Genomic DNA, 10,357 nt, shown 5'->3' with positions numbered 1-10,357 from the left:
CTGTCCTGGCCCCTCCTCCGTGCCCAGCCAGCCTGGGGCAGAGGGGTCGCAGCCCCTGGCCACAGCGGTGCCCCTTCCCCTCACCAGCCCCAGCCCAGGCCCGTCCCCCTGCGGCTGCCCCTTCCCCCTGTCCAGGAGAGAGGCAGACCCAGCTCTGGGGCAGTGCCCCCAGCCCCCCAGCCCTGGGTACAGCGTCTGACTGGGAGCAGGGGGTGGGGGTTGGGGTGGAGCAAGGCCCCCACTGCCCCCCCCAGCTCCCTGCCCCTGGGCCTGCAGGGCAGCTCCCCCATCGCGGACGTCTGTGGCGCTCAGGGCAGAAGTGGCCTCAGAGTCTCTCGCTGCCCCATGGCCCCAGGGGTCGCAGCCCCCCAGCCTCAGGGAGCGGGTTGGGTCCTTGGGCTTGTCTGGGCTCCCTGCTCCCAGGAGGCGATGGGGGGGGGGCTGCCGGAGGCTGCTCCCTGGGTCCCTAACGTTTCCCCCCCCCCCGGCCCCCAGCTGCTCCCTGCGGGAGGTGGACGATCGGCGCAAGGAGACGTACTGGCAGCAGCAGGAGACGCGCTTCGTGGTGCAGCGATCCCCCTGGCTCATCATGCAGCTGGGCCGGCTGGGCGAGCCCCTGGCCCGCTACCACCTGCCCTACCAGCGGGCGCTGCCCCTGCCCCTCTTCATGCTGGCCGACCTGAGCGCCAAGGCCGAGCGGGGAGCCACCCCGCCCCAGCTGCGCCACATGATGGACTTCGAGACGGCGCTGGCCGGGGGCTCCCCGCCCAACGGGCAGTGCTGGGACAAGAAGGCTGTGGCGGAGATCACCAAGGAGCTGCCCCCCGTCATCCAGCCCAGCCGGCCCGACTTCGGCAAGGGTGACTTCCCCCGCTCCCTGTCCCAGGAGGCGCAGAGGGGCTGAGGGGAGACAATGCCTAGCGCTAGGGGTGCCCAGGCGCGACCCCCTTGTGCTGTCTGTGTTAGCGCTGTGTCTGTGTGGCACCCACGGCGGGTGTCAGGCTAGAGCTGTGCCCTGCCATGGGCACAAGGCACCACCCCGAGTGTCCCTCACCAAGCTTTCCTTAGTTGCCAAGGATTTGTACAAGGTAGGAGCCGACAAGCGGGAAGCAGGCTCCACTCCCAGCTGTTAAGCCCTCCAGTGGGCTCCTGGTTAGAGCTGGGAATGGGGGCTCCTGGGTCCCGTTCCTGCATCTGGGACACAATGCGTATGTCTACATGGCACACCAAGCCCCAGGTCTGAGGTGGGGTCAAACCCCATGCTCCCTTTGCCCACATAGCCGTTACTCTGACTCAGTTGTGGAGCCTCAAATGCAGGCTTGGAAACGAGCCGGGGTCCCCACGGTGAGCAGTGTAGACATGGGGCAGGATCTGGGTTGTGTCCCCAGCTCTGGGAGCAGAGTGGGGTCTAGTGGTTTTTAGAGCAGGGGGATCAGGACTCCTGGGTTCTCTGCCTGACTCTTCCACTGACTCACTGGGTGGCCTGGGGCAGATTCACTGTGACAGGGTGACTGAGCCGCCTCCCTGGGGCTGGGGATTCCCCTATGGAAAGTGCTTTGAGCGCTCAGAGCGGAGGGGGGGGGGTGAGGTTATATAATAATTAATGGAGATATCCCATCTCCTAGAACTGGAAGGGACCTTGAAAGGTCATCAAGTCCAGCCCCCTGCCTTCACTAGCAGGACCAAGTACTGATTTTGCCCCAGATCCCCAAGTGGCCCCCTCAAGGATTGAACTCACAACCCTGGGTTTAGCAGGCCAATGCTCAAACCACTGAGCTATCCCTCCCCCCTCCTGGAGGAGGAGGAGGAGGGGGGAGCTGGGACCACCCTGATTTCACGCCCCTCCCTGTGCGGGGGCATCAGGAGCGGGCAGACGTGGCGACGGCAAGGGAGCAGAGGGGGCAGGAAGGGCCAGGCGAGGTCCTGCCCAGGGGGACGGGGGACACCGCCCTGGCTGCCAAAGGACAATGCAGGAAGGGATGGAGCGAAGGGGCCACCGCGGGTGAGACGGGGAGGCGCGCGCTGGGGGCTGCAGGGCCGCGATGGGGGAACCACGGGGAAATCAGCCAGGGGTGGGAGCTGCTGCGGTGTGGCTCCGGAGGTGAGGGTTGTACCAGCTCCTGTGCGGGGTGGAGGGGGAGAGGTGGGTTTCTAGCCACGTGACTTTTCCTTGTACTGCAATAAAACTCCAGTCTCGACCCCAATGTCCCACCTTGGTCCTCTTCCTTTGAAATGCTTGAGCGATCGCTGGGGGGGAGGGGGGAGTGGCCTGCACTGAGCCTGACCCCAACAGCTGGGTGGGCTCTGAGCTAGCCCAGCGGTGGTGCTGGTCACAGCTGGAATTGCCCTCCGCCTGGTGTGGCCAGGCCTGCTTCCTGGAGGGGCCCGGCACCGTACCCTGCTCCCCCAGGCGCAGCCCAGTGACTCCAGCCAAAAGGCAGATGAAGATTTGCACGGAGAGAGACGTGGCCATTGGGCTGATAGCAGAGGGGCTGAGCCCCCCGCTGGCCCCTCTCCTTGGAAAGGGGCAGGGTGGGGAAAGGAGCAGGGGGCTTCCCAGCCGTCAATCTGCCCGCGATGCAGGAGCCGTCCCAGCAGCTAGGTCAGAGGGTCCCGTGGGGAACGCTGCACTCAGGCCCGGCTGGAGGGGACCGCAGGACAGAAAGCAGCAGGACAAGAGTTAAAGGGAGCCCGGAGAAAGCCCATAGCTGGGGTTCCGGGAGGTCGAGGTGAGGGCCAGAGGATACAGCTGCATTTATTAAAGGGGCATGGATGGTTTCAGGACCATGACGTGTAGCAATGTAGGACTGGGACCCAGGACTCCTGGGTTCCACTCCCAGCTCTGATATGTGACTCCAGACCGGTGCCTCAGTTTCCCCACTGTCTTTTCACAGGCCCTGCTCAGTCCCTCCCTGCCCGGAACCCATGGTGGTGTGAGGCCTCCTGAAGGCAGCAGCAGTTTGGGCGGGGCCAAGGGGGACCGGGCTGAGAGGAGACAAGGATCTGGGGCGGGGGGTCCATGTTCTGTTCCCCTCGCCCACACACGCAGCAGCAGGCGTAGGTGCACTGTGGCTCCTTGTCTCCCTCTAGAGGCTGGCCCACAGAAGGGGTTAATGGGCTGGCTACAGAGCAAATTCTGCCGGGGTCTCTGCTGTCTCTGGGGTCTGGCCTGGATCAGCCCCTGGCGGGCAGAGGCAGGCACTGGCCCCCTGAGTCTCCTGCCTGAGATCCCATGAGGGAATTGGGGCCGGCCCGTCCAGAACGGCCTCCTGTGCTTAAATATAGCCCGGGCAGGGAGCCGCTTTCAGCGCTGGGTCCAGGCCGGGTCCCGTGCCCAGCCGGTGGGGGGGCGCTGTCAAGGCGATGGCACTATACAGAGGAGATCGGCAAGGGCCCAGAGCCTGCAGGGGACGGTGCTGAAGGCCGGGCGCTGTTACTTTTAAAGGCAGCATGTCTCCCCCCCCGTTTCGCCCCATGCGGGCGCTGGATGCAATACCCGCACGGGCCGCTCCACGTGGCCAAGGGGCCGAGCAGCCCAGCCATGTGCCTGCTGCCAGGGCCGGGACACTACTGCAGCAGGGACTGCGTCAGGGCAGAGCAAGTGTCTGTGCCCCCCCATCTTTCCCCCTCCCCCCCGGCGCCACCTGGCAGCTGCCACCTGCTCCTGGCCTGGGCGCAGAACGTTAACAAGGCCATAAACAGCTTCTGTCCTTGGCCGGCCGGGATTTGGCGGGCAGGGGAAGGACTGGAGGTTTGGCCAGAGGCTCTTTAACCTCTGCACGGGGGCACCTGGCATGGCGCTCCCTGGGCGCTGGTCCAGCAGGTGGGGCAGCCTGAGGTCAGAGGAAAGTGGCCTGGGCCTGGCCAGAGCCCTGCAAGGGGGAGATGGGGGGGTGGATGGACATGGGGCACAGCCCAGCTGTCTGGCTGCACCCCTCCCACCCCCAAATAATGGCAAAGCCCACTGGGGCCTGCCCGGCGCAGGAGGGGCCCCCACGCCTGGATCAGCTGGTCTGGCCCAGCCCGTATTTGCCATGCCCTTCCGGCCCCAGCTCCCTGGCTGCCAGCCCTGCTCCACTTGTCCTATGGGAGCTTCTCGGCCGGGCTGGGCTGAGGGGGGGGGGGGGGGGGGGGGGGGGGTGAGGAAACGGGACTGTACGCCCCACTGCGTCCAAGCAGGCTGGGTCAGTCATGCAGCTGCTCAGAGCAGGAGCCCTTCCCCCCAAGCGCCTAGCACCCCCCCCCCCAATCTGGGTGCACCACCACCTCCTGACCACACACCTGGGTGCAGCCCCCGCCCCCACACACACACATCAGCAGCTGCATCCTCTTTCCCCTCCAGTGCCACACACACACACCCTGCTTCCTTTCACCTCATTTTTCTTCCACGTGACACCACCAAGTCCTGCCTGGCGGGGGGGATAGTGATGCCCCCCCCGGCAAAAGGCAGCAAACTACTCCTAGCTGTGGCATCCGTCTATCGCCCAGGAGCCTTTGGGTGCCAGGGGGGCCACCAGTCTTCAAGGGGAAACTGCCTGCCAGGCTGCCCTGATCCCCAAAATGCTCTGGGGTGGGAGCATGGCCTGGGCCCACTGCCCTGCAGCGTCTCCCTGAGCTCAGCTGGCAAAGGCTTGTACCGGGGGAACCAAAAGGCCTGAGGCTTCCCCTGTCTGCTGTGAGGGGTTGGGGGTGTTAGCCATGTGCCTGGCATGTGCTGTAGCCACGTAGCTGGCAGCAAAGGTGCTGCCCTGTGGGTTGGTGGCAGACTTACCTGGTCACCTTCTTCGCGCGCAAGAACTGCGGCATCAGGGTGAGGCACAGGACACGCCCCTGCCGGGGAGCCATGGCCAGCGGAAAACGTTTGCTCTCTGCCTTGTTCTCCAAGTGAAGCCAAGTCGGGGGTGCCAGGGGCTTCCTGGGAGCCAGGCAGGGCTGGGCTGGGCCTCCCGACTCAGGCATTTGCCTGCGTGGCGTACGTGACCTCCTCTGAGCTAGGAGGGGGCCATGTGGTGTGAATGACCAGGCCCCACTAGGAAAATAGTCAGGGTCAGCATCACGGCTTCTTTCTCAGCTGAGCGACTCGCCTCTGCCAACCCCCAGCAGCAGATGCCAGGGGAAGCGCGGGGGCCCCGGCTCTGGCCCGTCCCCCGGGCTCCCCCAGGCCAGGACGGCTAACACGGCGAATGGAAGGAGAGAGTCGTGCCGCCTTTCCTCCTTTTATTAGCCAGACAGCCTCATACCCCGAGCGCCCCAGTAACAGCAGCAGGCCGAGGAACACGGGGACGCGGACGGTGAATTCCTTGCCCCAGAATATCAGCCCAGGGGATTGAGGATGCAAATGAGCTCCTGGGGTCACCCATGTCCTGACGTCTGCGGGGAGCCGCTCGTCCCCCTCATGCACTAATCCTTCTCCTGCAGCACCGGCCGGCTGAACATCACCTTGTGCTTCCCCCGTGCCGGCAACTGCAACTTCCCGGCTCTGCCCTCATCTCCACGTAATCACATGTCCTCCCCAGGCTAGGGCCAGGCCCCAGCTCTCTTGACTCCCAGCCACTTGCATTAACCACTAGCCCACACTCCCCTCCTGGAGCTGGGAATAGAACCCAGGAGTCCTGGCTCCCAGCTCCCTCCATTTCTCTACCCGCTAGCCAACACTCCTCTGCCGGAGCTGGGGATAGAACCCAGGAGTCCTGGCTCCCACCCCCTAACTGCTCTACCCACTAGCCCACACTCCCCTCCTGGAGCTAGGAATAGAACCCAGGAGTCCTGGCTCCCAGCTCCCTCCATTTCTCTACCCGCTAGCCAACACTCCTCTGCCAGATCTGGGGATAGAACCCAGGAGTCCTGGCTCCCAGGCCCCTCTACCCGCTAGCCAACACTCCTCTGCCAGAGCTGGGGATAGAACCCCAGAGTTCTGGCCCCCCCCCCCCCTCCACCACCCGCCCCCCCCCCCCCCCCCGCCGGAGCTGGGAATAGAACCCAGGAGTCCTGGCTCCCAGCCCCTGACTGCTCTAACCACTAGCCCACACTCCCCTCCCCCCTGCTGTGCTGTTAGACCCAAAGAGCATCAGCTGCTGTGACAGCCTTGCTGACAGCTGATTGACAGCTCAGCCGGGAAGACCGTTCTTAAAGAGACAGCGTTCCGATTGCAGCACCATCAGCATGCACGGTGCTGTACGAACCCATGGTCCCTGCCCCACAGAGCTCACAGTCTAACTCGAAAAGCCACATGCAGCCACGGCGTAACCTCGCTGAGCTTACGCCCGGGATGGCTTTGGCCCTGGGATGGGCCTCTACAGTAACCCCGCGTTGCCCGGCTCACCGTGGGTATTTCTCATGCAGGGGGAGCCGTGAGCTGGGAACGCAGAGCCCTACGGGCAGGTCCGTGCCCCGGCCCCTCAGCCCCGCTGCGCCTCCTGGGACAGGGAGCGGGACAGGGAGCGATGGAAGTCACCCTTGCCGAAGTCGGGCCGGCTGGGCTGGATGACGGGGGGCAGCTCCTTGGTGATCTCCGCCACGGCCTTCTTGTCCCGGCACTGCCCGTTGGGCGGGGCGCCCCCGGCCAGCGCCGTCTCGAAGTCCATCATGTGGCGCAGCTGGGGCGGGGTGGCTCCCCGCTCGGCCTTGGCGCTCAGGTCGGCTGGCACGAAGAGGGGCAGGGGCAGCGCCCGCTGGTAGGGCAGGTGGTAGCGGGCCAGGGGCTCGCCCAGCCGGCCCAGCCGCATGATGAGCCAGGGGGATCGCTGCACCACGAAGCGCGTCTCCTGCTGCTGCCAGTACGTCTCCTTGCGCCAATCGTCCACCCCCCGCAGGGGGCAGCTGGGGGGGGGGGGGGGGGAACGTTAGGGACCCAGGGAGCAGCCCCCGGCAGCGCCCCCCCATCGCCTTCGGGGAGCAGGGAGCCCAGACAAGCCCAAGGACCCAACCTGCCCCCTGAGGCTGGGGGGCTGCGACCCCTAGGGCCATGGGGCAGCGAGAGACTCTGGGGCCCCTTCTGCCCTGAGCGCCACAGATGCCCGCGATGGGGGAGCTGCCCTGGAGGCCCAGGGGCAGGGAGCTGGGCGGGGGGCAAAGGGGGCCACACTCCACCCCATCCCCCACCCCCTGCTCCCAGTCAGACACTGTACCCAGGGCTGGGGGGCTGGGGGCACTGCCTCAGAGCTGGGTCTGCCTCTCTCCTGGACAGGGGGAAGGGGCAGCCGCAGGGGGACGGGCCTGGGCTGGGGCTGGTGAGGGGAAGGGGCACCGCTGTGCCCAGGGGCTGCGACCCCTCTGCCCCAGGCTGGCTGGGCACGGAGGAGGGGCCAGGACAGGGATCCTGCTCTGCTCCACGGCCCCCCACCCCCGGCTGCCCCTCCACAGAAACTCCCAGGGCTCCCCTCAGCCCAGGGTCGGGGCCACAGGGAGCCCAATGCCCTGCCCCGCTGCCCAGGGTGCCCGTGCCCCACACTCACCCCTCCTCGGGCCTGGTGGAGAGCGACAGGTCCCTCCATTCGGCCGTGAAGGATTCGTGCCGCACCACGTCCTCCTCCTTCACCAGGCAGCCCAGCTCGGCCGCCGACAGCACCCCCGCGCTGCGCAGCACTACGCTCTTGCCGAACATCCTCACCCTGTGGGACGCCTTGCTTGAGGGGGGGCGGTGAGCCTTGCTGTGTGTGTGTGTGAGACCAACTGTGTGCGTTAGAGCCCGGTTGCGTGTGCGTGAGCCCGGCTGTGTGTGTGTGTGTGAGCCCGGCTGCGTGTGCGTGAGCCCGGCTGTATGTATCCAAGCCCTGGTACTTGGCTGCCCAGGCCAGGGTTTATATAGCCTCCCTGTGTCTATTTCCGAGCCGTGTCGTCAGGGGCTATATCCGCCCCACGCGGTCACTCGCCAGCGCTCCCGACACCGGACACCCCCCGCGTTTGTTGTTTACTGGAAACTAGCCTCGGCCCGGAGATCACCCTGCCGGGCAACGCTTATACCCCCGCCCCTCACGCAGCCTGTGGGAAGCTGCAGGGGTCTCAGCTACGGGGGGTGTGTGTGTGGGGGGGGGGGGCAATCCTGGGCCACTGTCCACACCAGGTGGCCCAACCCTTTAGGGGTGTGAATTAACCCTTTGCAAACCCCCGGCCCAATGGGGGAAGAGCGTTCTGGTCTACTCTGGGTCTCAGAGGGACTCAATAGAAGAGCTGGGAGTAGACCCCAGGAGTTCTGATACCCTCGCCTACTCCTCTCTAACCACTAGACCCCACTCCCCTCCCAGAGCTGGGACTGGAACCCAGGAGTCCTGGCTCCCAGCCCACCCCGCCCCTGCTGGAACTGACTAGAGTCCACGCCTCTCCCTCCCACAACTTCAAAGTGGGGAAAAGTGGTGGTGGCTCTTTTAAAGGTCTCCCCCTTGCCCCAGAGCTGGAGGGGGGGGCGATACCACCGGAGCTGGCCGGCTGGCTGGCTGGAGGGGCCCAGATGAGCCAGTGGCCCCTGGCTGGCAGAACCCAGGTGTCCCCAGAGAGCATGTGGGAGCTGGAACTAGAGGTGGGGGCGGTTCTCAGACTGGGTTTCTCATAGACAGGCCGGGCTCGGCGTTGCCCCAGGCCATGGAGCACGGGGCCTGCTGGCCACCAAGTTTGGGGGATGAGCTCATCCTAAAACCTGACCCTGGAGACCCCCGGGTTAGTGGCCCCCCGGCGGGCGAGCTCCCAGCCCCGTGTTCGGTGAGCCCACCCCGGGGCAGTGACAACCGCGTGAGCCCCTGCGTTCAGCACACTCCCCCGGCCCAGAGATGCAATGTGAAAACCTCGCCCGGCCGGGAGAAAATGTGCTGAGCAGCCCAGTCTGGCTGTCCCGCCGGGGCCAAGGGGATGGGGCTAATTATAGCCACCCTGGGTCCAAGGATTCCTGGGGGAGGGGGGTGCGGCAGCATGTGAAGGACTCACACTTTCCAGGTGGAGACTTGGGGCTTAGAGCAGGGGGGCAGGGAGCCAGGACTCCTGGGTCCTATTAACAGCTCTGGGAAAGGGAGTGGTGTCTAGTGGTTAGAGGGAGAAGCCTGGGAGCCAGGACTCCTGGGTTCTGTTCTCAGCTCTGGGAGGGGAGTGGTGTCTAGTGATTAGAGGGAGAGGCCTCAGAGCCAGGACTCCTGGGTCCTATTCCCAGCTCTGGGAGGGGAGTAGCTTAGAGCAGGCCACATGGAGCCAGGACTCCTGGGTTCTAAGTTGATCATTGGGTGGCAGGTGACATAATACTCATATTATTATTCCCCACTTGCTGTGGGACTCTGTTCAAGTGCCCTCCCGCCACTGGCACCTCCGTTTCCCTCCCCGCCCCTGCCCCAGTGAAATGGCCTTTCCTAGAGCTAGCAACGTAAATGGCGTCAGGACGCCTGGTCAGTGCTCCTCCTCCGCTAGCAGAAAGGGCCCCGGGATCCTTCATGGCCAGGAAGCCCAATGACTGACCAGGCTGATGCCCCCCATTCTGGGCATGCTGGGGGGGAGCAGCCCCTGCTGTGCGGGTCAGCAGAGGACCCCGAGCTGTGGAGTTGATGCCCTTCCACCAGCTCCGAGATCGCCTGGTGGGGGCTGGAGAATCGGCTCTCAGCCTGGCCCCGGCAGGCTCCCCCCATGCAGCCAGCACCGACAGTGACAATTCCCGCCCGCCAGCCGCTCACGGATCAAAACCCGTTTGCCCCACCAGAGCGCTGGGATCGGTCTCATTTAATGGCCTTTCGCTGACATAATTTATGAGCTGAGGCAGCTTTTCCAAAACAGCCTGAAAGCATTTGGGGCCGCTAACCTGTTCCAGGCCTGGCGTTATCAGCTGCACCAGAGATATTTCACAGCCACAATTGACAGGGCCCTGAGGCCGGCCCCCCTTGCCCGCTAACTCCATTACCGCCCTGGTTTGCATTGTGCCAATGAGCCCCTTCCTCCCACCACGAGGGTGGGGGGCTGTGAGCGGATCCAGCTGCCATGAATGGGCTGGGAGGGGAGTTGGTTTGTTCCCACCTGGGAGTCTGAAATAAGCGAAGAGGCTGAAATTGGCGAGGAAAGGTGGCAAAGGGAAGCCCCCTGCCCCTTCCCCATTGGCTGCGATGGATCTTCCCCGGCCAAACCAGTGCTGGGAATGGTTCTAATGCCTGGTGTCCTCAGGACAGCCCCATCTCGCCCCTGTCACGGGAAGCACCAGGGAGCCAGGGTGGAGCGAGAGGGATGGGGTGAGCAGGCCGGCCAGCTGGTGGCTGAGAGCTGGGGTCCAGCTGGTGCAGAGCGCTGCCTCCTTGCGGAGCACATCACAGAACCAGCCTGCAGTTAAAGAGCAATTAACAACCTGTGTCCAGAGGGGCCTATGTGGAAAGGAATCAATAGAGCTGTGTGGTTG

At 65.0% G+C, this 10,357-nt stretch overlaps 2 protein-coding genes across 2 annotated transcripts in view; one reads left to right on the top strand and one right to left on the bottom strand.

Annotated features, from left to right (window-relative positions):
• The window catches only part of LOC113407072 (telethonin-like), a 4,536-nt gene extending 3,632 nt beyond the window's left edge, over positions 1-904 (top strand). Inside the window, exon 2 of the mRNA XM_026654663.1 lies at positions 496-904. Coding sequence (XP_026510448.1) covers positions 496-904 — 409 coding nt within the window. The remainder of the gene's footprint in view (positions 1-495) is intronic.
• Positions 905-6,001: 5,097 nt separating this feature from the next.
• LOC112125943 (telethonin) lies at positions 6,002-8,194 on the bottom strand. The gene is made up of 2 exons (XM_024224294.3): positions 7,455-8,194; positions 6,002-6,819 (listed from the first exon to the last, which is right to left on the bottom strand). The coding sequence occupies exons 1-2, from the start codon at positions 7,601-7,603 to the stop codon at positions 6,399-6,401; spliced, it is 570 nt and encodes a 189-aa protein (XP_024080062.2). The 5' UTR covers positions 7,604-8,194; the 3' UTR covers positions 6,002-6,398.
• Positions 8,195-10,357: the final 2,163 nt, after the last annotated feature.

The sequence above is a fragment of the Terrapene carolina genome, unplaced genomic scaffold, assembly GCF_002925995.2.
Source record: "Terrapene carolina triunguis isolate 2854851 unplaced genomic scaffold, T_m_triunguis-2.0 Scaffold193, whole genome shotgun sequence".
NCBI classification, from domain to species: domain Eukaryota; kingdom Metazoa; phylum Chordata; order Testudines; family Emydidae; genus Terrapene; species Terrapene triunguis.
This window is presented reverse-complemented; position numbering and strand designations above follow the sequence as displayed.